The sequence below is a fragment of the Syngnathus acus genome, chromosome 1, assembly GCF_901709675.1.
Source record: "Syngnathus acus chromosome 1, fSynAcu1.2, whole genome shotgun sequence".
In the NCBI taxonomy this organism is placed as follows: domain Eukaryota; kingdom Metazoa; phylum Chordata; class Actinopteri; order Syngnathiformes; family Syngnathidae; genus Syngnathus; species Syngnathus acus.
In genome coordinates this window covers 9,161,748-9,189,596 of record NC_051087.1, presented here as the reverse complement: position 1 = coordinate 9,189,596, position 27,849 = coordinate 9,161,748, and the positions used below count along the sequence as shown (strand labels likewise).

General features: G+C 40.1%; 3 protein-coding genes across 23 annotated transcripts; 2 read left to right on the top strand and 1 right to left on the bottom strand.

Annotated features, from left to right (window-relative positions):
* The first annotated feature begins 1,277 nt into the window (after positions 1 to 1,277).
* On the top strand, positions 1,278 to 10,221 carry LOC119121842 (CMRF35-like molecule 5). 17 transcript variants are annotated; one of them, XM_037249885.1, is made up of 11 exons: positions 1,278 to 1,413; positions 2,306 to 2,401; positions 2,475 to 2,509; positions 2,592 to 4,464; positions 4,587 to 4,644; positions 5,427 to 5,683; positions 9,032 to 9,109; positions 9,390 to 9,410; positions 9,501 to 9,554; positions 9,644 to 9,751; positions 9,839 to 10,221. In XM_037249885.1, the coding sequence occupies exons 4-11, from the start codon at positions 4,425 to 4,427 to the stop codon at positions 10,099 to 10,101; spliced, it is 879 nt and encodes a 292-aa protein (XP_037105780.1). In that variant the 5' UTR covers positions 1,278 to 1,413; positions 2,306 to 2,401; positions 2,475 to 2,509; positions 2,592 to 4,424; the 3' UTR covers positions 10,102 to 10,221. The 17 variants fall into 17 exon arrangements, with proteins under 17 accessions (XP_037105780.1, XP_037105755.1, XP_037105725.1 ...); XM_037249860.1 differs by having other exon boundaries at positions 9,492 to 9,554; XM_037249830.1 differs by lacking the exon at positions 5,427 to 5,683 and adding an exon at positions 5,243 to 5,314 and having other exon boundaries at positions 4,587 to 4,898; positions 9,047 to 9,109.
* Positions 10,222 to 10,923: 702 nt separating this feature from the next.
* Positions 10,924 to 24,473, top strand: LOC119121762 (dynamin-2-like). 5 transcript variants are annotated; one of them, XM_037249685.1, is made up of 20 exons: positions 10,924 to 11,352; positions 13,924 to 13,997; positions 14,755 to 14,904; positions 14,990 to 15,193; positions 15,744 to 15,842; positions 15,960 to 16,120; positions 16,336 to 16,478; positions 16,562 to 16,697; positions 16,782 to 16,849; positions 18,675 to 18,813; positions 19,512 to 19,598; positions 19,735 to 19,805; positions 20,027 to 20,081; positions 20,767 to 20,877; positions 20,975 to 21,084; positions 21,152 to 21,263; positions 21,611 to 21,778; positions 21,869 to 22,092; positions 22,207 to 22,446; positions 22,751 to 23,836. In XM_037249685.1, exons 1-20 carry the CDS (start codon positions 11,192 to 11,194, stop codon positions 22,812 to 22,814), a joined length of 2,577 nt encoding a protein of 858 aa, XP_037105580.1. In that variant the 5' UTR covers positions 10,924 to 11,191; the 3' UTR covers positions 22,815 to 23,836. The 5 variants fall into 5 exon arrangements, with proteins under 5 accessions (XP_037105580.1, XP_037105588.1, XP_037105564.1 ...); XM_037249693.1 differs by lacking the exons at positions 18,675 to 18,813; positions 22,751 to 23,836 and adding exons at positions 17,104 to 17,242; positions 23,850 to 24,473 and having other exon boundaries at positions 10,925 to 11,352; XM_037249669.1 differs by having other exon boundaries at positions 10,925 to 11,352; positions 22,748 to 23,836.
* tmed1b (transmembrane p24 trafficking protein 1b) lies at positions 24,093 to 27,058 on the bottom strand. Its single transcript, XM_037249980.1, has 5 exons — positions 26,781 to 27,058; positions 25,768 to 25,865; positions 25,478 to 25,664; positions 24,885 to 25,052; positions 24,093 to 24,821 (listed from the first exon to the last, which is right to left on the bottom strand). The coding sequence occupies exons 1-5, from the start codon at positions 26,961 to 26,963 to the stop codon at positions 24,771 to 24,773; spliced, it is 687 nt and encodes a 228-aa protein (XP_037105875.1). The 5' UTR covers positions 26,964 to 27,058; the 3' UTR covers positions 24,093 to 24,770.
* Positions 27,059 to 27,849: the final 791 nt, after the last annotated feature.

The window sequence follows — 27,849 nt, the reverse complement described above, 5'->3', positions numbered from 1 at the left end:
ACCAGGTCACAATCACTTCTGCAGGCAAATGCATTTCTGTAAACATTATACTATACACAGTATCCTTTGTCTGTTTCTCATGAATATTTGTTGAACATATTTTATGTGCACAACACAATCAATTTCCTTGAGAATTTCAGAACAGTTTGTTCTATGTGGCCTCGCTAGGCTTGCGTAAACATGGTACGCATTGTGATTAATATTGCATATGTTGAAAAAGGATGAAGCAGCAAAATCCACCTGGTTTGATTCATCTCAGGGGGTGACCATTTTGCCACTTGCTGTCAACTGCATGCTTAAGGGCTCAACTTACAAAGGTCACACGTCCAAAGTCAGAAAGCAGGTGAGCTGTGATTGGCCGCGTACGAAGCGATTTGCCTTCACCGAAACGTACAGTCCTTTCCGCCTTTGTTGTGTCTCAATATTTCAATCCTGTCCTGTTATTCACTGTCACCTGTCCCTAAATTTAAACTAGTCAACAATGTGAACCGCTATCGGCGAATACCAGAACGGAAGTCGTGACAAATAAAAGCTGCTTGTTGGACAATGGACAAAATGGTTCAAAAATGGCTTGGTTTGAATAGTCACAAGAAACATTTATTTGACAATATTTTCCAAGAATAACTACAGATACCCGTGACACAGTCAGCAGACGGCTGTTTTGAGCCTCCCAGCTTTTTGTGTGGGTGATGCACCAAGGCACACACCCCTCTACTAAAACAATAGCTGCAAACACTCATGTTGAGGCCGGAAGATAGTCATGGGCAGATTGAGCAACAGATAAAGGAGGAGAAGAGACAACCCGACTGCTCCTACTGTAGAGTCGTCATCGTAAACTACAACCAATCTAAAACAGTGAAATCTTTGCAGCTGTTTTTACCAGGCACTCATCATGTGTTGAGTGAATGTGAAGCAGTTGAGTTCTCGGTCTCCATCATTTCAGCATTCCTTTTGAGAAAGGATGGACGTTTTTTATGTTGTCATGTTTTACTGCATCTCAGGTGAGTTCCGAATTTTGGCTCATTCTTTTTTTTCGTTAATAAAAGGCAAGTTAGTTCTGTTTGCTATTACTCATTTTGAGATCATTTTATACACACACACACACAAATACACATATATATATACTTTTTTTTAAAAGTAATTTACATCTGTTCTGGAGTGATGGTAATAATGTATTATAAGTGTGAAAAATAATCCGTGTAGTAGCGAGGCTGTGAAAGGTGAATAATGCTATAGGGAGGGATTACTGTATACAATTGTTGTTGTCAGCGCTTCCTCCTGGATCTCCCCCCTCTGCAAGCCCACAGACGCTTACAGAAAACATTCCGTCCAGCACTGTGAGATTGCCTGCAGCATCAGCAATGACCACTCCCGAGGTGGAGACTGACCAGACAGCAACAACCAAACTCTCAGGTTCCAATCACAACTTCCTTCCTAAGTGTGTCTGTAACATGACTCAACACTTATACTATAAGTACCTGTCCAGTTCGTGGTTTCTACAAGCCACCTCAACTCAGAAAAAAATGGCTGAATGGAGACAGTACGCTTTCATCTTGTGGAGTTAGCACTTAGGAGCCGTCGATCCCTGCTCTCAAGTAACTGAAGAAGGTCAAAATGGTCACTAAAATAACATCGAGTGAAGCAATAAAACTTTTCAGAATTAATTTTAGCTGGATAAGTGATATGTCCAAAGTGTTCCATCTTATGAATACATAAAAAAATACATTTACTATGGAAATAACTTGTTGTAGAGGACGGAAATGTAAAATAATACAATCTTAGCAGAAAAAAATTACACTGTAAATTACTGACGGATATATATTTATATATTTTTTCTAGTACAGTAATACTGTTTAAGGATGGAAGCATGAAGGGCTAGTACTGTTTCCCAAACATAATTCAATCAAATTTGAGTGGAATCTCATGGTATGACACCAAACAAAATTGTCACCAAAGGTCAATAATTTGTTTAGGAAATAAATAAATAAATAAATAAATAGTCACGAGCAATAACCATTTCAAAAACATAAATGAATAACCTCAACTGTTCAAATTTGAGAGTGAGTTTGTTTAAATTTGACCGACAATGACTGACAACCAGTCAACACATTTCACACAAAGTCAGCTGGGATGAGCTCCAGCTTATCCATGAGCCTGATAAGAACATGCAGTTTAGAAGATGTCTTGGAGGTTGTTCATGTGAACAGACCTTGTGCAAGCATAGTGATGTTTATGGAATGCATCACATGACGTATGGCTAGATTTATGGTTTGTTGCCAACTGTATTCATCTGTCATGTTCACAGACATCACTGTGGTCATCATTGTGTCTGTTAGCCTGGCTCTTCTGGTTTGCGCCATCATTCCGCTGATGTTCTATAGGAACTGGAAAAGTAGTGCAGGTGAGGCACACACACACAAATGTAACAAAACAGTATCGTACCCATGCTCAGCTTTGCCAAATGATTCTTTCAGAAGCTCAGGGCAGAGCAGGCGCAAACAAAGAAGATGTGAGTGTGACTCAGAAACAAAAAAAAAAAATGTTTGCTGATGTTTACACAAAGGTTACTCAAGCATGTCTCTTGTACACAGGTCGAGGGAATGTCACCAGTAAGGCCGCATCGCGTTCAATCACCTGGTGGCCTGCAAACTAATGGGCAGAATCTTTCCTTGCTTGCCACATCTTCCATTCAGCCAGCCAGATGAGGAAAATCTAGACTGGATAGGTTTTTTATTGGTTTGTCTTTCTTGTCTTTCCTTTCCCTCGGCACTGACTACGACAATGCCAACTTGTGATCAAGATGCCTTGCTAACATCTTAAACTAGAGATAATTTGTTTATACGTAATACAAAGTACAACGAAATGAAGAGGTGCATAAGAGCACAGCAGCAATGGTTTAGTTACTAAGTCAAACAGGGAAACGGCCAAACAAATCCGTCAATTGGTGGTCTGGTAATACGAAGTTTTGTATTGATGCAATTGTGAGTCAAATTTGAATAAATAACATTAATAATAAATTGAGGACTATGTATGACAAGTCATGAAACTATTATCCCTAAAGGGCTGTGAGTAGTACAGGGATGCCATTTAGCACAATCTGATTAGAAACATGGGGAATAATTTGAGGCAGTGAAATAGCTTTTCTGTGAAAAATATGACAACAAAATTGAGTCATTTTAGGATTAGGCTGCACCATGAAATATAGGCCAGTCGAGGGCGCTATAAACATGAAAAAGATGAGCAACGTTTCATCTTCTCAGCTGCCCCTCCTTGCGATGGTCTTCATAGTGGTGAAAAAAGTGTGTGTGAAAAATACAACAGTCTTGTTAACTCAATGGATGGTTGACTTCATGCAGGTATTGCAAGTAAGCGTTATTAAATGTTGCACACTGTTCAATTCCTGCCCTGTCCGAGTCATGCATGCATCATTGTGTTCTTGGATAAGACACTTTACCCACCTTGCCTCCAGTATCACTCACATTGGTGTAAGACCCGGGTGTGAATGGTGGAGGTTGGAGAGGCCATAGGTGCACACTGGCAACCAAACCTCCCTCAGCCTGGCCCAGGGCATCTGTGGCGAAAGAATGTAGTTTATCACCACCACCAAAGTGCGAGTTCGAGAAGGTAACAAGAAGGGGACAGAAAAAAAAAAAGAGAAAAAAAGCTACTGAGTCAACGTGTGTACAATGGAAAAATCATGTAACCTTCAACAACCTGGGAAAGTAAAGTTGCCGAAACGAAGAACGCCAGTGTTATGCATCTTTCTCTTTGAGGGTGCAACACATGGTCCCATTTTCAGTGAAAGTAATGGCTTACACAGTTTTAAAAATAGAAGATCATAAAAGTAGTGTATATTCTTTAAATCACCACTATGTTGTATTTTTGATGCATGGTTGTTGTTTCCTTTTGCAAAAATATTACACCATCTTTTATCTTATGCAGGCTTATTGGATAATCAGGATACAATATTTTCACAAGGGCTGCAATTCATATAGCTTTGTTGTGAGATGCTGCTTGGTTCATTGGATTATCTAATTTGACTTTCACTTTTTTAACCATAATTACCCAGAAAATAATTTTCCTTACCTAATTCAGTGCCTTGTCAATCTTCCAAACTGTCAGACATTCTGCCAGTACAAATATTAAAAATATTAAAGCACAGCTGTTTATCTCCATTTTGAAACAATTTTGTTGTGGGTGCTTGTGTACATTTTCAAGTCATTTAATTCTCACGTATCTGTGTCCGGGAACGTTACAGTACTGTTGATTGTTTTAATAAACATGTTTCTTCTCATAAGTCAAGGGTTTTCAGGGGCACAGAGAATTAACAGCGGAAGTGCAGTAGTAATTGGAAAAAGGAACCAAGCAACTACCGAAAAAAGAACAACTTGAGAGACTAAACGTAAAAGAGAACTCATGAGAGCATGGAGATACTTTTCCTTGTAATCGCATTTCTTATGCATGGTAAGAAATAGCTCACTTCAGTTGTCTTTATTGTTGATTTTCTCTCCTGCCTTCATCCATTGAAATGTAAGTTACGAAATAAGTGAGTGATACAAGTTGATTCTTCTCTTTGTTTGGTTCAGGGACAGCAAACACGGAGACGGAAGTCACAGGAATATCTGGGGAAAACATTATAATAACATGCTCTCGCGACGATCGATCTGATGACATCAAATACTTCTGCGAGAAAAACTGTAAATATGATGACGATGTCCTAATAAAAAGCAGAGGGAGGAGATGGTATTCAAAAGGAAGATACAGCATAATAGATGATGGAAAAACATTCAGAGTTAAAATCTCTCAGCTGACAAAGAAGGATGCTGGTACCTACTGGTGTGGATGGGAACAATGGATTAAAGATGATTACGAAAAGGTTGTCCTCACTGTCAGAGAAGGTGAGTGGATATAGAACTCAACACCCTTGACCTCTTCATTAAGTCTGCACCAGGGAATATTTTTCAGTGTGGGGATGTGAGAGATTACACCTCATAACACGAACTAAAGAAACTCTAAATTCCATGTGTAATTGCTATCGGAAACTATCCGTCCATACGCTTTTCTGTCCGTCCATCCATTCTGTATCACTTTTTTTTGGCACAAAGCAACTTTGAGGAGGGCAGCAGAAATCCTGCCACACAAAATCACTACAAATGTTGCTGACTGCTTTACACCATATACGTTATCTTTTCCTATTCATGCTTTGTGCTTGTTTGCAATTTTCTTTCCTATATGTTTTTAGGAACAACAAAAGCACCCAACAAGACAACAACAAACCAAACTGAGCAATTTCGTTCAAGTACTCCATCCTCTAGTAAGATATTTTTAGTTAGCCATCAAACACAAACGTACCATATGCGTAAAACACAGAGTTCCGTGAACTGATTTTGTGTTTCTTTGTTAAGTGTTAAGTCAAGTATAATAACATGCTCTCGCTACGATCTATTTAATTACATCAAATACTTCTGCGAGAAAAACTGTGGTCATGATGACGATGTCCTAATAAAAAGCAAGTGGATGAGATGGTATTCAAAAGGAAGATACAGCATAATAGATGATGGAAAAACATTCAGAGTTAAAATCTCTCAGCTGACAAAGAAAGATGCTGGTACCTACTGGTGTGGATGGGATCAACCGGATCTAATAGATAATTACGAAAAAGTTGTCCTCACTGTCAGAGAAGGTGAGTGGATATAGAACTCAACACTCTTGACCACTTCATTAAGTCTGCACAAGGGGATATTTTTCAGTGCAGGGATGTGAGAGATTACACCTCATTACACCAACTAAAGAAACTCTAAACTCCATGTGTAATTGCTATCGGAAACTATCCGTCCATACGCTTTTCTGTCCGTCCATCCATTCTGTATCACTTTTTTTTGGCACAAAGCAACTTTGAGGAGGGCAGCAGAAATCCTGCCACACAAAATCACTGCAAATGTTGCTGACTGCTTTACGCCATAGACGTCATCTTTCCCTATTCATGCTTTGTGCTTGTTTGCAATTTTCTTTCCTATATCGTTTTAGGAACAACAAAGCCACCAACAAACCCAACTCCAAGTACTCCATCCTCTAGTAAGTTATTCTTAGTTAGCCATCAAACGCAAAAACGCCATATGCCATAGTTACATGCATATGACCGTAATCTCTGTTATACAGTTTGTGCTGCTCAACTTCAAGATCAAATGCGTCAATATATCAACTGTTCATCGATTTGAACATTTAATGCTTGTGATAGTTTTCATTTCTAATAAACGGTACAGTGGTCACTCCAGAAAATGTCATCGTGGAGAGTAAGTGAGAAACATAACACAGCTAGTGCTCTTGTTACAGCTAAATAATGCACATTTTGAATGTACATGCTGCTTGTAAATGTGTTCAAAAATACAAATTTTCTCTGACAAGAAAATCGTTTTTTTTTTAATATATATTTTTTAAATTGTTATGTATCCATTCTTTATGTATTTTGTTTGGTGCCAACAATACAGAAAGTTGAAATTCACTTCAATACACTGCCGTTTGAGTTGAGCAGACAAGAGTCCAATTAGCACAGCTCAAGTCTACTGTACGTATAAATGATTCCAGTCACACTAAACACAAGTTGTTGTACTTCCTTACAGAACTTAACCCGATGCTGCTTGTGGTTGCAATGACATGTGCAGTTCCCATATGTGTGTGTCTTTATACACTCATTTTGTTAGTGACTATGAAAGCCGAGCAAGTCATCCGACGTCATCAACAAAATGTAGAGGTTTGCTCACATTAAAACCCACATTACTTGGTATTATCTGGAATTGAACTGAAGTAAAACAGAGGTGTCCAAATCCTGGCCCGAGAGTCATTCACTGCATATTATTTTTAGCCTGCCGCATAGTTTAATAACATTGTTAAAAATATTATTTATTTATTTGTTTACTATAACATGTAAAACAGGTTTAATGATATGAATAATGCGATCATCCAACAGATGTCATCTGACTACGAGATCATGATGCCTGCTGTTAGAAATGAAGGTCACTGCGGGGCCTCAAGTCCGCGGTATATCGCTCATTTGGAAGATGCACCCAAAGAACCTACAGTGGAGAATCAAGAGTCTCCAGGTTGCCTCGGCGTCAGTGAAAATCTCTATTTAAAGCTCAGTCAAGTGGAGGAATGTATCTATCATGACCTATGTTCATCAAAAGAAATTCCCAAAGGAAAACACTTGGGGCACTGAAGACTGCTCAGTCTCCAGAAGTTAGGAATTTGAAAAGAGAATAGTTCTCCACCATGAACTTTTGATTGTGGACTTGGTGAATTATTTCATGACTATACTGATTGTTTTGGTAGCTGTTTTTTTTTTGGTTGTTGTTTGATGGTTGGTACCCACCACACAACCCATTTAACTGCTGTGATGGAAAATTGTGTAAAATGTTGATCTTTCCAATTCTTAACTGCAAGTGTCACATTTCTGACTTCATAGCGACCGATGACTCTTTTGTGGTCTGGAACTTAGCTGTTTGTTTCATAGAGGCTGATAAGGTTCTTTTTTGTGGGGTAAGAGAAGACACAGACAGAGCATAGCATTATTATGTAGTGAAAATAATGTAGTGGCTTACACAGCTTTAAAAAAAGAAGATCAGAGAAGTACTGTATATTCTTTAAACAACCACTATGTTGTATTTTTGATGCGTGGTTGTTGTTTCCTCTTGCAAGAATATTAACACTTAGAAGATCATCTTTTACCTTATAAAGGCTTATTCAATAATCAGGATACAATATTTTCACTAGGGCTGTAATTCATATATTTTTGTTGTGAGATGCTACTTGATTCATTGGATTATCTAATTTGACTTTCACTTTTTTTTACCATAATTTCCCAGAAATTTATTTTCCTTACCTAATTCAGTGCCTTGTCAATCTTCCAAACTGTCAGACATTCTGTCAGTAGAAATGTTAAAAATATTATAGCACAACTGTTTATCTCCATTTTTAATCAATTTTATTGTGGGTGCTTGTGTATATTTTCATTCATTCAAGTCATTTAATTCTCACGTACTGTTGATTGTTTTAATAAACAACTTAATAAACAAGAGTCTTTCTTTTCATAAGGCAAGGGTTTTCAGGGGCAAAGAGAGTCAACAGAGGAAGTGCAGTAAAAGGAAAGAGGAACTAAGCAATAACCGAAAAAAGAACAACTTGAGAGACTAAACGTAAAAGAGAACTCATGAAAGCATGAAGATACTTTTCCTTGTAATCGCATTTCTTATGCATGGTAAGAAATAGCTCACTTCAGTTGTCTTTATTGTTGATTTTCTCTACTGTCTTCATCCATTGAAATGTAAGTTACAAAATAAGTGAGTGATACAAGTTGATTCTTCTCTTTGTTTGGTGCAGGGACAGCAAACACGGAGACTGAATTCACAGGAATATCTGGGGAAAACATTATAATAACATGCTCTCGCGACGATCGATCTGATGACATCAAATACTTCTGCGAGAAAAACTGTAAATATGCTGACGATGTCCTAATAAAAAGCAAAGGGAGGAGATGGTATTCAAAAGGAAGATACAGCATAATAGATTATGGAAAAACATTCAGAGTTAACATCTCTCAGCTGACAAAGAAGGATACTGGTACCTACTGGTGTGGATGGGAACAATGGATTAAAGATGATTACGAAAAGGTTGTCCTCACTGTCAGAGAAGGTGAGTGGATATAGAACTCAACACTCTTGACCTCTTCATTAAGTCTGCACCAGGGAATATTTTTCAGTGTGGGGACGTGAGAGATTACACCTCATAACACCAACTAAAGAAACTCTAAATTCCATGTGTAATTGCTATCGGAAACTATCCGTCCATATGCTTTTCTGTCCGTCCATCCATTCTGTATCACTTTTTTTGGCACAAAGCAACTTTGAGGAGGGCAGCAGAAATCCTGCCACACAAAATCACTACAAATGTTGCTGACTGCTTTACACCATATACGTTATCTTTTCCTATTCATGCTTTGTGCTTGTTTGCAATTTTCTTTCCTATATGTTTTTAGGAACAACAAAAGCACCCAAACAAGACAAGCCAGCAACAAACCCAACTGAGCAATTTCGTCCAAGTACTCCATCCTCTAGTAAGATATTTTTAGTTAGCCATCAAACACAAACGTACCATATGCGTAAAACACAGAGTTCCGTGAACAGATTTTGTGTTTCTTTGTTAAGTGTTAAGTCAAGTCTTAAGGACAGAAACACACACACACACACACATACTATATATATGCACACATATATGGCGATATATAGTATATATATACACAGGGGATCCTTGAGTTACGCTGTTTCGTGTTTACGACACACGTCTCATATATTATTATTATTTTTTTTTTCATATTTCAGCTCATATATGTAAAGAGCCTGATCGCGACAGCACTGGTAAATTAAAAAGGCACATAGAATACATTCAGTTTTCCCTCTGTGGGTCTTTGTGCTTGTTTCCAATTTTCTTTCCTATACCAAAACAAGACAAGCCAACAACAAACCCAACTGAGCAATTTCATCAAAGTACCCAATCCTCTAGTAAGTTGTTTTTAGTTAGCCATCAAACACAAAAGTACCATATGCGTAAAACACAGAATTATGTGAACTGATCTTGTGTTTCTTTGCAGTGAAACCATTGTACATTGGAGCAATCCTTGGAGTAATCACACTCACCCTGGCATTAGTTCTTCTCATATACTTCAAAAAGCAAAAAAGGAAGATTAGCACATATTCTGGTATGAATAACATAGAGCGGCGACTCATTCTTTAGAAGGACGAAAGGATGAGACAGTTTAAAATAATGCAAGTGTATTTTTTAACAGAAAAAGCAATGGACGAGACCCCAGGGTATGCAACGGTTTCCGGAGAAAAGATCAAATCATCTGATGCCCTGCCGTCATCTACAGCTCAAAGCCAGGATACCAGCAAATATAGTGATTCCCTGATTTCCCCAGACAGTCTAGTCTATTCCACTGTCAGCCACAGCCATATGAACAGCAGCCAGGTCTCCAAACAGTCTCCAAACGTGACATACGCCACCATTCTCATCACAAATGAATCTGAATCAGTGTACTGCAATGTCTGAGCGCAGTGCACATCACCACTCTGAAGAAATCTCATAAACATATTATGATTGGAAAAGTTTTTGATAAAATAACGAAATAACATGCTTTAATTTATAACAGAATAAAGATGTTTGCCTGTATTGTCATTTGGCTGTTTTTTTTGTTTTTTAACACTCTGTATTTCCGTTTCAACAGCAGGAGTCACATCGTCATTTTAAAAAAATCATGCAAGCGTTTCAAGTTTGGTGTTTAAACAGAAAATACAACAAATTGTCATACAGTTTAGAACTTTAGATAATATCACATAGGACAGATAAAATAGCTATTTATTGATTGGAATAAATAATCGAATCAATAAAATAATGAAAGAAATGGCAGTCAAGTTTTTGTCTACATCATCATGACAGGTAATGTTTTTATTTTATTGTTAACCGGTGATGATTTTGCTGTTGAGTTCAAATGTCTCAATTACAGTGTTTTTGTTTAAAGTGATGGGAAACAAAAGCGGTTTGCTGGTGCTCAGCCATACATATGAGTACAATCGCTGAAAACAATTAAAAGTATCATGAAAAATCAAGTGTGATTTGGTTTAAGACAGTGAGGGAGGGACTTTTGATGGTTTTGAATATAAAATCAAACAAAAAAATTAGGTATTTAATATGCACAACTCTGTGCAACAACACGTTTTGAGACCCTTTTAAATTCCTGTGACATTACAAGTTCACCAATTTTCCGTCCATGGTGCTTTTTAAACACATCTTGGAACATGGATGTCGATTCTGACTGACGGTTCAGCCGACCAATGAGAGAAGGGAGGCGGGGCTTAGCTTCCAGTCGGAGGCTGGGTGTGTGTCGCCTGACCGGATAATAAAAGAAGTTAACAGTCAATGTGGCTCGAGTACTCCGTATTTTAGTCTGCTTCTTGTTTTGTTGCATCCCAGACGTGTCAACATTTATTATCTTATCCTTTTACGGGGGTGGTAAAATACACCATAGATATTTGACTAACCGCGCAATTCCATATAGAACTTTGGATAAGCGACCCGTTGGCCTTCTTTTTGACAGTCAAGACAAGTAGTTGGAGCCCGCTGAGCGGACCGGGTTGGCATCATGGGAAATCGGGGAATGGAAGACCTCATTCCCCTCATCAACAAGCTTCAGGACGCTTTCAGCTCCATCGGCCAGAGTTGCAACTTGGAGCTGCCCCAAATAGCGGTCGTCGGCGGCCAGAGCGCAGGGAAGAGCTCGGTTCTGGAGAATTTCGTTGGCAGGTTGTACTGTTTGTGGAAACTTTTCAGTGCGGATGATTCAGTGACACTTATGAAGTCAAATATATTTTCGCTTCATCTCTCATTTACTACTTGTGTAAAAGCCGCCAACTAGGCGCACTCACGTTGTTTTTTTTTTTTTTTGTTGTTTTTCTTTTCGGAAGATGAGTTATTCACCATCAACATTTGCGCTTTCTACGCAAGCATTTTGTGTACGTCTTGAAGACAAACACCCATGGTTTAATTAGCTTGAACAAATTCGCCCAGAAATAACACACACGAGAATTTGTTTGCTCTCTCAGCTTCAGTTATTGTGTCAAACATTAACAAAGTCACAGTTCCTTAAGAAGGTTGTAAATACAGCCTTTATCGACCATGCATAAGCCAGGTCAATGTCTGACTTTAAAAACATATTTACAGCGTCCATTGTCATGTGCCTCATTGTGGTTATGTTTTTCCTCAGAAGACCATTGTGACCCAGAAACTATACATAAGAAATTGGATGAATAACTGTTTTGGAGTTCCACTAAACAAAATAATTTGGTGTGCCTGATCTGGCCTACGGGGTTGAACTTGATCCTTGATACTTGATACTGTTTCCTGGCTAAATGGATTATGAGCAAAACCGGTTGGAGTCTTTCAGGATGGCAACTGAAAGAGCTGAATTTGTGTGCTTTTCCAGTGAGACTGACAGAATCTTAATGAGGTCCCGCTGCGGACAAATAAGAAAAAAACAACTGTCAGAACATCACTGGTTATTCAGGCCCACAGATTTTTTACAAGCAGTTACTGTTCATGCAAGGTCAGAAAAGGAACATCTGACGCGTCTCTGTTTCAGGATGTTGTCACTGCTGAGATGGGGAATGTGTCTTATGCGGCCATGCCTTCCTTTCCCCTTTTGTCTGTGGGTTCCAAGCGGTTCCTGGGGGAGACAGTAGGGCCATTGATGCGCTGATGTGTGGGGTCATCAGTGATATCACCAGCTGCACTGGCATGTGTACATGACACACTCTTGCAGACTCTCACAAAGGGCGCACGAGCTATGTTCATGTCTGTTAATGGGCCCACTAATGAAGCTGTTGATATTCTTTGTTGCGTTTGACACTTTGAGCGACCTTTTTAAAGTCACTTACAATTCACTAGTCTGCATTTACAACTTCATTTCTATCTTGCATTTCACAGCAGCTGTAACAAAGCACTTTTCATAAAACAATGGGACAAACACAAAAAAACAATGGAAACAGTATATTCAAACACAAGTTCATATCGCTCCTTTTGAACAGAACTTAATGTGAAGATATAGTTTCAACATTCATATGCAGTCCCAGAATTCGGTTTGGTGCTTTCTTTCGCAAGTTGATAGGAAGTCCTAAGGAAGGAGGATGGGATTGTTGTGTAACTTCCTGAATGCTCCGTCAGCACTGGCTAACAACCATAGTGGGTTTGAGTGGTTGTCAGTGTGTATGTCTGTGTGTGTCCTGTTAACTTGCCAATAAGATGCTGCAGTGTGCGGCAGGCTATTGTATATTTTATAAATTTAGGCAGCAATAGCTCGTCTGTATGGAATCGAGCAATCGACAATAAATGTAAAATGGCAAGAATAGTAGCCAGCTTCCTGACTACAGTCGAGGTACCCTTATGCAAGGCGCGGAACCCGCAGTCTTGCTCAGCAGGACTGTTTGGCGCTCCACTCACTTAGACATCTGTCCTTGCATTCTTGCATGTGTGATTTGGTTCACAGTGTGGTGTGCAACACAAAGGCAGAAGTGTGTGAGTAAGAAGTCTAAATGCACAATTGACAATTTTGAAATATTTAATCCATCCGTGTACACAAGTGGTGCGTCATGTCGTTTTTTTTTTTTTTTTTAGCATCGAAACATCTGAAGAGAAAAATTTGCAAATAATTTATTTATGCATATGGCGCTCAAAAATAAAAACTGACAGCTCTGGATTGACAACGTAAAGTGCATGTAAACCTAATACGGTTTTACTCCCAATGAAATGAGAAGTAATATTTTCTTATGAAACACCAAATGTAACAACTTAAACAACTCCTAATTAAAATGATGTCAATTGGAAGCTATTACATTATATGTGGCGTTATTGCATTACTAACATTGCAAGTATTTCACTGAGTGCATCGAATCAGTGTGGCTCTTATAACGACAGACATGTTGTCATTGCCTTGAGTGATGTGGCAGCACTGACCTGGAAATAATCACAATTCAATTGAACGGGAGTTTCCATTCTGATGAATGCATACTGTATGTGCACAAAGGGAAGTTGAAAGATATCTTGTCGAAGTGTCTGTGTTGGTGGGAGCATTTGCACTGACACCAGCATGGCCAGATGAAACTCAAAGTCAAAGTCATTTCCTGTTCTTGAGTGACCAGGCAGTCAGTCGGCATCGTTGGCAATTGGCGCAATTCGAAGTGGAATAACTATTGATTTAGCAAGGGTTTATCTATTTGTATGTCTGTCTACCTGCCTCTATCTACCTTTATGTACCTAACCTTTACCAGATACTGTTTGGTTTAGTGTTTGCTAAACATCTCTTGTGTCTCCCCCCTGCAGAGACTTCTTGCCCAGAGGGTCTGGTATCGTCACTCGTCGTCCTCTTATTCTGCAACTTGTTAACAACAAAGCAGGCAAGTGGAATATGTACTACGTCATACGTATAAACACATGTACTGTATTCAAATCTCCCTATTGAAGGGACTACTAAATCTTGTTCATTAAAACAGTGGCATCCTCTACTCTAATAGAGGATGTCTCAATTAGTGCCTCACTCAAAACAAACCTATCCACTTTTCTCCTCTTGAAAATAGCAGGTGGTAATCCAAAATTCATACCCCACATAATTAGAATCTGTAAACACTAGATGTCGCTATTGCTCACTCTAGGAGTTGAATTGACAAGTCAACGGGTTTTAAACTCAGTTGCACAGGAACTCAAACTGAAGGTCACCGGCTGATCAGGGTGAACATTTACTGAGCAAACTGATTTTTTTTTTTTTGGGTGGGGGGGGCATGAATATGTATTAAAACAGATTATATAATGATATTCCAAAAAATAAGTTACCTTTAACTGCCCATCCATCCGTTCTCTGTATCGCTTATCCTCCCTTTATGTGCGGGAGCCTATCCCAGTTGACTTTGGTCGAGAGATGACTGACTGGCAGCTAGTCAGCTAAGATAAGTTACGTTTGAAAAGAAAAGTGTCATAGAAAGAAGAATTTCGAAGAAAACAATTTCAAACTTGGATGGGAAAAGTTCTCCTAATGGCCGTCTGATACAATGGAATTGAAACACCAACACTGAGTTAATGTGGCTGTCAAAGCGGTGCTCCCAAAATGGTCTTTTTCTATTCTCTGCATCATCACATTTTTATATTTTCTCTTTGCAGAGTATGCAGAGTTTCTGCACTGCAAGGGCCGTAAATTTGTGGACTTTGATGAAGTCCGTCAGGAGATTGAAGCGGAAACGGACCGGCTCACCGGATCCAACAAAGGCATTTCACCCATTCCAATCAACCTTCGAGTCTACTCCCCTCACGGTGAGGAAGAGACACACTAACAATAAAACACAAACGTTGATGTGCCATCTTGCTTCAAGTTTCTTTTCTCCTTTGTACCTATAAGTATTAAACCTGACCCTGATCGACCTGCCGGGAATGACCAAAGTGGCGGTAGGAGACCAGCCTGTAGACATCGAACACCAGATCAGAGACATGCTCCTACAGTTCATCACCAAGGAGAGCTGCCTCATTCTGGCCGTCACTCCCGCTAATATGGACCTGGCCAACTCTGATGCCCTCAAGATTGCCAAGGAGGTCGATCCTCAAGGTACGGCGTTTGTTGTCGTTTGAATTCGTCAAGTTTGTTATCTTTAGCAAACTTTTCTCTTCAATGTGACTTTCTTGCTTCCTGATAAACACGTTTTTATTAATAGTATGAATTAGCATTAGCCATCTAGTACATTTTTTGAGTTAATATAAAATGATTATGTACAGTCGGGCTATTTTTCAACCTCATTACATTTTTAGCCCAGCTAGCAGCAATTGCCCCATAATTTGACAAATTGCTATGAAAACTGCACCTCTTTCATTTTGTTAAGTTTAGTAACAGTTGGAATTCCTCTTTTGATATGAGGCGAGTATCGTGAAGCAAGGCAGCATAAGTGACATTTACCAAGGGATGGATGGAATACGTGAAATTTCTATTGTTGATGTTAGCGTGTAGCTCAGTGCAACTCTCACCTTCATCCATTTACCTTGCTTGCATGGGCCGATAAATGTAATCGATTCAATTTCTCACACAGAACAATGGTGGTGTCTTTGTTGAAATCGAGAAAAATATTGGGGTGCCATTTTTGGCTGACGCATTTTGTTTTCAGGTCTGCGGACTATAGGAGTGATTACCAAGCTGGACTTGATGGATGAGGGGACTGATGCTCGAGACATTCTGGAAAACAAACTCCTTCCTCTCCGCAGGGGTGAGACCACACACACTCACACGCTCAACAAATACCCCCCATCAGTACCGCTTAAGATCAAATTAAACTCTGGTTTGATATCACAACAGTAGAATGTTCTGTCTTTCTTCTCGACAGGTTACATTGGGGTGGTGAACCGGAGTCAGAAGGACATTGATGGGAAGAAAGATATTCGTGCCGCTTTGGCGGCTGAGCGCAAGTTCTTCTTGTCCCATCCTGCATACAGACATTTTGCAGAGCGCATGGGCACACCACACCTGCAGAAGACACTAAATCAGGTTTATAAACTAAAAAAACAAACACTTCCTCCACCCAAAAAAAAAAATCTGCAAATATACAGACAAAGCCACAAATCCTGAGCTAATTTATATTGGCTCCAAATATTTCTTAACACAAATGTTCTATTGCATTAGTTAATTCAGTATTGAAGTTCAATACAAATTTGTTTTTTTCCATACACATTTTTTTAATATACATTTTTCTTTTCCTCCAGCAACTTACCAACCACATCCGTGAAACCCTGCCTGGGCTACGCAGTAAGCTGCAAAGCCAGCTTCTCTCCCTGGAAAAAGAGGTGGAAGAATATAAAAACTTTCGTCCTGATGATCCTGCACGCAAAACCAAAGCTTTGCTTCAGTCAGTACACACACATAGTACACAAACATACGCGCGCATAAATGCGAATAGATTTGAAAACTACTATGCTGCTTCACATGCAGGATGGTGCAGCAGTTTGGCGTGGACTTTGAGAAGTGCATTGAAGGCTCGGGGGATCAGGTGGACACCTCCAACCTATCTGGAGGAGCAAAGATCAACCGCATTTTTCATGAGCGTTTTCCTTTTGAGCTAGTGAAGGTGACTATTATAGTAACGTAATATCTGATGATGACTGATAACGACTGGTCATTGTTAACAGGCCTTTGCTTCCTTGTGTCTTAGATGGAGTTTGATGAGAAGGAGCTGAGGAAAGAAATTAGTTACGCAATCAAAAACATCCACGGAGTCAGGCAAGTTGGAACATCCTGCGTATCAACACTTGGCCTACCTCTGTTAGCTTGTGTCTGAGCTCTCTTCCTTGTTTGTCAGTCTTATAACATCCACCCATCCAACCAATTCATCATTTTCCTAATCATTGTGCTGTGATTTTGTTTTAGTTTGATCTGTTTTTGTCCTCGTCTTATTTTCTGGTTAAGTGCCGCCCTCCCCCATGTGCACCTCCTGTCTTGCTGCTCCATGTCTGTCCCATTTGTATGTCCTTCAGGACAGGCCTGTTCACCCCAGACTTGGCGTTTGAGGCCATAGTGAAAAAGCAGATCATTAAGCTGAAAGAACCGTGTCTGAAATGCATCGACATGGTCATCCAGGAGCTCATCAACACAGTCAGGCAGTGCACTAATAAGGTATCACTGCATGGTCTCTGCCATGCTTGTACACCAGAGAGTGTGGTCGACTGCCGTGCAGACAAGAATATCGTTTTGCCCCGGGGACATATTATGGAAATGGGGCTTTTTAATTTCTTGCAAATAATTGGGTAGGTCCTGCTGACCCATCCGGTATGAAATTAAACAACCAAGTACATTTTGTTCTGCAAAATATTTGAAAACTTTTTTCTGTGAGACATTTTTGCCTTGCACTGTATGAAGCTTCCTCCATGAGTAAAAAAAGCCATTTTATTTCTCTTCAATACTCTGGAGTCCACTTTCACCATTTTCCACTTTCAGCCCGGTCATTGTGTTACTAAATCTCTACTTATCATTGCTTTTACAGTATTCACCACTATTTTCTAAATTACGGGGGAAACAAAATCATATAATATGTCTCCCTTAAAACGCTAAAGTTTCTTTGCTTTCGCACATTAAAGTCCGAGCTGCAGTGGGTTCACCGCAGTGATGTCGCTGTGAAGCTGTGTGGTCAGAAACAGGTCTATATGTGTTCCTGTGCCGGTTCGTAACTAAACAAGCTGCAGGGTTTTTTATTTCCCTTTTCAATTACAAGACTTTTTTTACTTGAACTATGTCAAGATTTACTTTGTGCTCCAATAGTAAACCGAAGCGCGATCACTATGCTTTGTGCAAACTTGGTCTGACAGATCAAGCAAGAGTCCAGTCGAGTTGTATTGGTTTAATAGTACAGTATATAGACTTATATAGTACACTATATGGACACTATTGTTTTTTTTGTATGGAGCAGGCTCATAAGGGAGTAGCATGGTGGTCCACATATATACAGTATCTTAAAAAGAAATATCTCTTGTGGGTTACAGTGTTCTCATCTGTGACCATCCATTTCTAGTTTTTGTTTCTGTCTTGTTGGTAATTAGAATCATCTGTCACTTGTCTCTGTTTATTGTTTCTTTCTCGGTGTCAGTTTTGTTTGTGGTTTCGTGGCAGGTAGTGCTTTTTCAACATTTCCTGTTTTGAGCTATTGCACAGTCGCATGTTACAGTTGTTCTATGTAAGGGGAAATTAAAATCAGTATGCAATTTAGTTTATTTTTAAAAATAAAACTTTTGGGACAGATGAAGACTTAAGATCCGGTCGTGTCGGCTTCTTTGATTAGTTAAATAAACAGTGACTGAAGGTGTGCCTTCACTAAAAAAAATTCCAATGCAAACCTGCAGCTTGTTTAATTGGCCAGAACATGAATCAGAACTAACTCAAATGTTCCCTTTTTCCTCCCCCTTTTTGTCATAGTCTCCCTCAATGCCATTGCACTTTACTCCCCAAACATGGGCTTTCCTTTCTCTGCCACCCTTCTCTACCACCTTTCTACACAACGCTACATGACCGCATCTTCCATTAATTGTCCAACTCCCATGATGCATCACCACAGGACAGGCCTTTTCACTCCCGACATGGCGTTTGAAGCTATAGTGAAAAAGCAGATCATTAAGCTGAAAGACCCCTGTCTGAAATGCGTTGACCTCGTCGTCACCGAGCTTGTCACCCTGATCAGGAAGTGCACCGAAAAGGTAAACGGTGGTGTGACAGGATGATAGAAGGCAATCAGGGATAGAACAATGCACAGCAAAAAAGAACTAATGAACGTTGCTGTCTATTGCTTCACTCAGCACCCATCTCATCCTCTGATTCCCTCTTTAAATTTAAGAGCCCCTCTAATCGTGGACCTTGACCAGCCCTCTTCACTCCATCAGCTCTAAGAGCAATAATTTAACCACCCCTGATTAAACCAATTTCCCATGACCCACTATCACAACTTGGAAAATGGATTCTGTCTTGTCAGCTGAGTATTTTGATTTCAAGTAGGCTTTATTCCCTCTTTCTAAAGCGTTTTCTCATCCTCACGACAACTCTTTTTCTTCTCAAGTATACCTCACTGATTTTCTGGCACAGTTTGTGATTATGCTGCACCTCACTGATTATCTGGCACAGTTTGAGATGATGCTGCTATAAGACAGTGGTACCTCAAAGGTCGATCACAATCCAGTCCTGGTTCATTTGTTAAAAAAATGCCACAATTCCCCTCATATTTGCTGTCAATGGCAAATGTTGTTTTGACAGTTGACCAAGGTCGAACTTGGAGGTGCCACTCGTCACTTTGCATGTCTTACTTTTGCTTCATGCATTTGTTAATACTGCGCGCACTGCGCTGTTATGTATTTTGTGTCATTGCCGTACCTGCAGCAGTGTTTGTTTTTGCCGCCTGTAGCTTGGATCATATCCTCGCCTTAGAGAAGAGACTGAGCGAATCGTTACCACTTACGTCAGAGAGAGGGACAGCAAGACTAAAGACCAGGTGTGTGTGTGTGTGTGTGTGTGTGTGTGTGTGTGTGTGTGTGTGTGTGTGTGTGTGTGTGTGTGTGTGCGCGCGTGTTGCATCTTTTTGTAGTTAAATGGTCTTGAGCAAATGTTTGTCACGTTTGGCCCATCAGGTGCTCCTGTTAATTGACATCGAACTGTCCTACATCAACACTAATCACGAGGACTTCATTGGGTTTGCCAAGTGAGATATTTCTGGTTTAATAGAATTATTTGAAATTAATTTTTTTTTGCCTGCACAAAGACAGATGGCCAGCTACACTGCTTAAAAACAATACAGTTAAACCCCAACGAAGATATTTATTTTCTGGCTGAGAAAAAAACCATTTGTAATTACCCACATAATAAAAATGCATCTTACTGTGTATACGCGAGCCCATTTGTTAAAAACTCCTGATTTTACAGTGCACAGCAGAGGACGGCTGCAAATGCAACCAAAAAAAGAGTCATGCCTAACCAGGTAATTACTTAAAATTGTCTATCTGGTTGTTTTAGTGTCTTGGTCAGTGTGTGGTTAACCGTCTTTTGTTGATTCCCATTAACCCACGTCTCTGTCCTTGTGGGCTATTTTTTTTTTTTTTTAACTCTCCCGTGTTATTCCTACATTTCATGATCCAGGGAGGGATTCTTGTAAGTATCTTACCATCTTTCTCCATCTCTTGTTCCCTTTCTCCTTGGTGGGGTGTCTGTTTCAAGCATTCTGTTTGTGGAACTTTGTGACAGCGGGATGAGAGAAAGAGATCATTCATGAATGACTCTTGAGAAATGGGCCTCTTGTCATTAAATCTCATTAGTTTAGGAGGTCAATACTCTGAGAATGTTTCCTGACTTGATCCTACTCACACAAGTGCACAAATATAAATATTCAGACAAATTGGTTGCAAGTCAGTTTTATAGTTTAACACGTGTTAGGGTACTACAAATGTCCATTTTACTTCACTTGTGTTCCTTTGTGTCCAAGTCTAGCAGAGAGAGATGTAGGCATTTATTTGTTTTGTTTTGTTTGTTTTATTTGTTTGAAGGGGCTTAACTTGCATGTTTGTTTTTCGGAATTCCTTAGGATTGTTTTCTATAGTTGGGTGTTTACTTTTTTAATACTTGTGTATACGTACTGTATTAGTAAAGTGTTGGTGTCTCACGCACAGGTTATCCGTCGAGGCTGGTTGACAATCAACATTAGCATCATGAAGGGAGGCTCCAAGGACTACTGGTTTGTCCTCACTGCAGAGTCTCTTTCCTGGTACAAAGATGAGGAGGTAAAGAAAGGACTCACAGCTTGTGCACATATTTGAAATGCTCAATTGTAAATGAAGCACAGTAAAGTGGATGGTCGCATGTTTTGTAATTCATCAGGAGAAGGAGAAGAAGTACATGTTGCCTCTTGACAACCTGAAACTAAGAGATGTGGAGAAGGGATTCATGTCCAGCAAACATGTCTTTGCCATATTTAACACTGAGCAGAGGTGAGCGCAATGCTGCCATCAACTGCTCCTTTAGACCTTTTGAACATTTACACTATCCCTGCCACAGAAACGTGTACAAAGACCTGCGGCAGATCGAGCTGGCGTGTGACACTCAGGAGGATGTAGACAGCTGGAAAGCCTCGTTCCTCAGAGCTGGTGTTTACCCTGAGAAAGACCAGGTATTAACCTTTTAAATAGGCAGTGTTTGAACATTTAATACTCACAGTAATGTGACAGTTACACTTTTGGCCACTTTAGACTTGTTGGACCAGATTGTGGTGAGAACGAAAGCAGATTTGGGTTTACACTTAATATTAGCTTTTCAGGATCACTAGTCAATCGACCCTTTTTTGTATACGAAACATAGAGGGCCACAACAACGCACCCATCTGGGTCCAAGACAAGTACTATTATTTTCATAAACTCCTAGCCCTAATATATATGTATAGCTGCAGGATATGCCAGAACTTCCCAAAGTGGAGCCCATTGTCTCTCTTCACCCGGTTTCTTCACTGTCTCTCTCCAGGCCGAAAATGAAGAAGCCATGATTCCAGGCGACACCGTATCTATGGACCCACAGTTGGAGCGGCAGGTGGAGACCATCCGCAACCTGGTGGACTCGTATATCAGCATTGTCAACAAGTCCATCAGAGACCTCATGCCCAAGACCATTATGCATCTCATGATTAACAGTGTAGGTTTCCTATGTTTTATTAGCACATGTGGAGCATTTCAGGGTTAACGCAGGATGGATGGATGAATTATTGTGCGATTTGATCTCCAGGCAAAGGACTTCATCCATTCTGAGCTGCTAGCCTACCTGTACTCAGCTGGGGACCAGAGCAGCCTGATGGAAGAGTCTGCTGAGCAGGCTCAGAGGAGAGATGAGATGCTTCGAATGTATCATGCGCTGAAGGAATCTCTGGTCATTATTGGTGACATCAGTACCACCACTGTTTCAACCCCTGTGCCTCCACCGGTAGACGACACCTGGATCAAAGAGCCTAGGTAACGCGTGGGAATAGAATAAAATGTGATAATAATTCAGAGATTATTTTAAATGTATATTGTAAATTGATCAGTTTAATGTCCTACACTGTTTGAGATGTTCGTCTATCTCAGTCTCCCTGCAGGAACCCGCCCTGCCGCTGCAACAGCGCCCCCTCCAAACCGACCCCCAGCAGTCAGGGGACCCGCGCCCGGTCCAGCCCCACCGCTGAACCCTTCACCGGCATTCGGCGCTCCACCAGTACCAACTCGACCTGGCCCACCACCTGCCCAGTCTGCTTTTGAACCAAGCGTTCCACTCATTCCCTCCAGACCGGCACGTGTGCCTCCTGCTCTACCACCAGGCATCCCAAGGTAAGCAACAACAGTCGATGCTTTTCTACCAACAATTGGTGAGTGACAGTGTGGCGTCATACCACAGTAAGACACATGGCTTTGCAAGTGGCTCTTTATTGGTGAACGCAACAACTGCATGTCATTGCCAATTTCTTGATGGAAATGGAGCTACTGATGCTATGGTGTATATATGTGATGGGAAAGTGGATGGTGGCGGTGCTTGTGGTGCTCTGGGAATCACGGTGCATGACTAGCTGATGACATTTTTCCTTGCATGTTTCTCTCTCCCCCATTCTACTCCACCTGTGTCTTCCTGCAGCAGAAGGCCCCCGGCTGCTCCCAGACCCACCATCATACGTCCTTCAGAACCCTCCCTGCTTGACTAGAAGCGCACACACTATGCAAACATTTCATGTAGTTTACACTTTTATATATCCAGTTAGTTTCTTATCTGCAGTTTAAAGATGTATGATATGACATTTTGACCTGTTATCATTGATGACTTTTGACATTATGTAAAGGGATCATTCTTATGAGTCTTGTGGTTTAAGAACCATCACATTTTCGATATATTATTTCATGTTAAATTCATTTTGTAATGGCAGAAAATTTATTTTCAAGAAACTTATGAAGAAATTTCTACATGCTAATGCAGTGTCAAAAATCTTACACACTAAGCACCTCATGACATGAGTTGCACTTTTTGATGAGTCATTTCTCCATGTGTGGTAAATCTACAAGATTATATTTTAGGTCATCCCACAATGAACAATTTTTAATAATTCTCCCTTAGTATTTTTTGCAAAATTACTTCCATAACCTAATTTATCAGTATGATATGAGTTTTATAGGTTTTATTATATTCCGTCTCCCAGCAGTGCATGATAAATATTAATCCCGCCTTGACTGTGTATCACGATAATCACGTAAAAAGCCATGAATATCATTATCTGACTTAAAGTGCCTGCTTTTCAGAATGTTTATTAAAGGATGCCTTTCATTTTTAAAAATGAGGATATGCAGTGCTATTGCTTCACTTTTCAGCCCTACCTTTCCTGAGTGTATTACCATTTCTCTTTGCATGCCAATGGTGCGCAGTTTGATGGGTAGCATGCACTCTAATGTACTGTATGCTATATTTACACAGGTAAGCTCAGGTCACATCTGATTTTCATTCGAGTCAAGTGAATATATCTGTGCTGATAAAATGTGTGGCATTTGTTTGGGGTGGAATGTGTTGCTATGGTAAGTATAGTTGCTAGGAGCAAAAGAATAAAGACAGTGCAGGATGAGGCTATTCATAGAGCTGGAATGACAAAAAGTTATGCAACTTGATTCATTAAGTATTGTATTTGCTTCTCCATTGTGTCTGTTATTTGGCACTTGATTAAAAAAAAAATCATATCTACCTCTTTGCACAGGCGTCCTCCTCCACACTCCTCTCGTAGCAACCAAAGGTGATGGTTGCTTGATCACAGCGCAACCTGGCTCAGCAAGCTCGAGTGGATGGCTCATGGCACGTCTAGAATTTGTTTCAAGTGAGGATAACCGCTAAAATAAATCTGTTATTCCAAGTAGATGAGGTGTCATTTGTAGAAGGACACTAGATGTGGTGCACATCTCAGCAAAAACGTATGTCAAAACGAGTCTTTGTATTTTTTTTTTTGTAATTATGATTTTATTGTTCAACTCAATATTTGTGACATCTGTCATATCAACAACACAAAAATTATACAAATATTAAAATCGATGCAAAGGCTCCCATGAAAACATTGCTTCGAGATTTTACTGTGGCAATACCACCCACTGGACACATTAGAAAAAAGAGGATAAAGCAAAGGCCTGAAGTACAAAGGCACAGTACCAGTCATTATGTTCCTATTTAATTTTTGGAAGTCTTACAAAAATGAGTACTTCTTGGGGGTTAGCCAGTTGCGCATTGTGTTACAAAAATGTACAAAAAAACTCAAGACTATTGCACATAGTTATCACATCTAAACTAGAAGGGCTCCCACATCACCTTTCAGCTTTACCCGCCCCCCCCCCCAAAAAAAATCATAATCACAGCAAATCCCACCAGTGTTTTACTGTGAAATATACTGCAGTGCCTTTTAAAATGTATTCTTTGCATCAATTTGTGGGAAGATTTCATATTAAAAAGGCACTAAAGGAAATAAACAAGGCCACCAACGTACGAACTGTTCTTTACTGTTATTGCTCAGATTGGTGTGTGACAAACTTTAAGATGTCAACCACATCACTTGGTGCCAACAGTTGGTGTTGACATAACAAATATGGATTGTGAGCCTCGCCCAGGTTGTCTTGTCTCACCGGAGTTTGTTCTACGAGTACACCCTCCTCTTATCGTCAAACAGTTTACGCACTGTGTAGACCTGAAGGGGAGGAGGTGACAATCTTATTAACATCACTAAAAGTACGAATGAACAGCAGTTTACCTGGGTGAAGGCCACGCACAGCATCACCAGCATGCTGGCACATGACCAAAACGTAACCCTCCACAGGTTGTCTTCCAGAAGGTTTCGGTCCCGTGCCTCAAAAGCTCGCAACACCGTTTGCATCTGCCGACTACGCTCAAGACGTTTGTGTACAGAGTCCATGTACTCCTAGGTGAGTAAAGAAGAAATTTCAAAACTAGTTTTATTTTTATTACTGCATGTTTTCCACCACACCACGGTGAGCGTTAACATTGTGGTCAAGGATTAAGCAGTTTAATCCATCTGTTTGCACCATGTCAGGAGGCTGACATTTTATGCAACACCGCCCCCTGCTGTTGACGGACATTGACTTCGGACTTACGAACATCACATGACCAAACGCAGAAAATAACTGACTTGTGTTGTTTTGTAGGATCTCAAACAATAATATGATGTGTGCCCCCATGTCGAAGTGCTTTTGAGAAAGACACTGAACCCCCAGTTGCTCCTGATGGCGTGTCATCAGTAGGTGAATAGGAAGCAGTGGTAGAAAAGGTAGAAACGCGCCGTACAAGTAGAGCCCATTCACCACTCCTTGAAACACTTCAGCTTACCCTTATATCCTGCAACTTGTACTGCAACATATTTTCATCCAACTCTAAACCAGCCCACTCATCATCGCCTCCCACATCTCCTCCTGGCCCCTCGATGTAAAGCTCGAAGAATACCATCTTCTCCGAGAAGTGGCTGAAGCTGTTATCAAAGCAGACTTGATAGTCTCCCTCTTCTGTGGGCTCCACCCTGAAAAACAAAGAACAAATACAGGAAGTAAAGCCAGCAGCAATAAATGGACAGTTCCAATAACAAGATTCAGGATCTAGGTGCGATTTGAGGTGCTACTCACACATGAACTCCATCAGAGCGACGGGTCTCTGCGACCATCGGGACGCCCTCTGGACTGAGGATCGTAAAATCCACATCCATTCCGGCACCTCCAATCACCTGGTAGTAAAAAACACCTCCACGTTTTAGTTTTCAAACAAATGTTTGAAGTAAACAATTTTAAGAATGCACTGGTGCAGCAGTATCCAAAGTCTGCCCGAGGGTCATTTGTGGCCCATCACATATTTGAATAATAGAATACAACGCCCAAATGTTAAGAGAAAAGGTTGACATGTCAAGATACAGTGAACACATTATAATAATTAAAAATGAAAATATCCACAATAGAATAGTATAGAATGCCTTTTTTGTCATTGTGCAACTGGTATACAACAAAATTGGGAATAGCTGAATTTAAAAGCTGTAATACTTTTATCCCATTATTTCCTTAATGTAAAGGAAACTGTTAAATGAAAAATTGCCACTTTTTTATTTTAAATTACAACACGGTCATATTTTTTTTCCTTTTTTTTTGGTGTTGGCTTTCTAATAAACAAGCACTGCTGATTATCCATCCATCCGTGATCTGAACCGCTCATCCTCGCAGCTTTATATCAGACCGCATGTGTACATTTAAAAATTTCTTGGACACATTAAGCACGCCGAACATTAACGAGAAAAATCTCACGGCACGCTGAACGAACATTACCAAAAAGCGGATATGCATGCATGTATGATATTTCAAAAGGAACAAAACGTAATTGCTCTGCTTGGCTTTGAAGGTCACTGGAGTAGAACGCTGAACAAAGACAAATTTTAACTAACTCTTTTTTTCTAATATTACACTGAACTGAAGCAGTAAATGGCATTCTGATGTTCTACACACCAAACTGTTGATTTCTAATCGAAAGCAGCAGCTAGTTAAAATTTGCAGAGTTAATTTCGAGCTCAGGAAGTAAAAACTGAAGGATAAGAAAACAAAAGTGAAATATTTCAAGAGGAGTCATTAAGTATTTGTGTCATGCAAACAGTTACCTGATATTCGACCTCCATCGTACCATTCTGTATTGCCCGTTGGAAGAAGCATTCGGATTTCCCGGCTTGCAAAAGGAAAGTGAACTCGTTGCTCTCCTCTCCAAAACCGAACACCTCCCCCAAACTCCATCCGAACACTGCAAGGAGCAGCATTTGAGTTTTGCTCACAAAGATAAGATCCATGCCGAGAATATTAGTCAGAACACGGTTACAGATTACACTCAGACATTCCTTGATCTGGTGTTTCCGCGGAAGACTTTTTCGTACTGTGATTGGCTGGATAGCGACCGTCAAGTCACATGACATAAATAGCCAATTAGAAAGTGCAGCATGATACAGCTCAACCAATACACACGTCATTAGCTGGGATACGCCAGCGTGTGCGCCATATTAAATGTGTCATATCTGTCCAAAGTGCAAAACGTTAAGGTCTCTCAAGCAGGGACGTGCGGTCAGACGCCTCCCTTGCCATCATGAAAAGGGGGAAAACAAATTCAATTGTTTTTATTCTAAAGTTGTTTTCCTCTTCATTTCAATAGTTTTGTATCATTTTGAGCAAAAATCGCTGAATTTTTATCGTTATTTTAAAACCGAAGACGATTCGCTCGGAGGAGCCAACCTCCTGTCTAGCCTCCTTTGAGGATTGCGTAATCACACGGCTGCCTATGTTGACAGGCAATGCAGTTAGACAGAACTGCTCTCTGTCTTTATGTCGCTGTTTAAGTGTTCAAACACTGTAGCTATATTAACTAATTTCCGTAGTTAAGCTGATGTATATAATATCTTGTGTTTTTTGTTATCTGTCTGTAACGTCGTGTTTCTTAAGATGAACAATACGGCTTTGAAAAGAGACCTTACGGAGGCTACGAAAAAAAGGTTCATAAGTCCCCCTTATGGCAGGGGGTGCTAGTGATCCCGGGATGCTTCCTGCGCCTACCTGTAGAATAAGAGATCTCCAATTCAAATTGACAGTGAACAGCTGAGGAGCAGTCGTCCATTTATTTCGTTTTTTTTCTCTCTCTCCCGTTTTTACATTTTGTTTTACATTGGAGGATTACATATCCAAACG

What these genes read in the sequence shown, in the direction of transcription:
- tmed1b (XM_037249980.1), bottom strand. Translation starts at nt 26,963, where the DNA reads ATGGATCTTATCTTTGTGAGCAAAACTCAAATGCTGCTCCTTGCAGTG. An exon ending in CGATGGAGGTCGAATATCAG is followed by an intron (nt 25,866 to 26,780) that starts GTAACTGTTTGC and finishes TTTTACTACCAG; the next exon opens with GTGATTGGAGGTGCCGGAAT. An exon ending in TGTGCGTGGCCTTCACCCAG is followed by an intron (nt 24,822 to 24,884) that starts GTAAACTGCTGT and finishes CCTCCCCTTCAG; the next exon opens with GTCTACACAGTGCGTAAACT.
- LOC119121842 (XM_037249821.1), top strand. Translation starts at nt 4,425, where the DNA reads ATGGAGATACTTTTCCTTGTAATCGCATTTCTTATGCATG. An exon ending in TTCAAGTACTCCATCCTCTA is followed by an intron (nt 5,315 to 9,046) that starts GTAAGATATTTT and finishes CAACAAAAGCAC; the next exon opens with CCAAACAAGACAAGCCAGCA. An exon ending in GCCTGATCGCGACAGCACTG is followed by an intron (nt 9,411 to 9,491) that starts GTAAATTAAAAA and finishes TCTTTCCTATAC; the next exon opens with CAAAACAAGACAAGCCAACA.
- LOC119121762 (XM_037249669.1), top strand. Translation starts at nt 11,192, where the DNA reads ATGGGAAATCGGGGAATGGAAGACCTCATTCCCCTCATCAACAAGCTT. An exon ending in AAAGAGTCATGCCTAACCAG is followed by an intron (nt 20,082 to 20,766) that starts GTAATTACTTAA and finishes TCTCACGCACAG; the next exon opens with GTTATCCGTCGAGGCTGGTT. An exon ending in TGCATCTCATGATTAACAGT is followed by an intron (nt 21,779 to 21,868) that starts GTAGGTTTCCTA and finishes TTTGATCTCCAG; the next exon opens with GCAAAGGACTTCATCCATTC.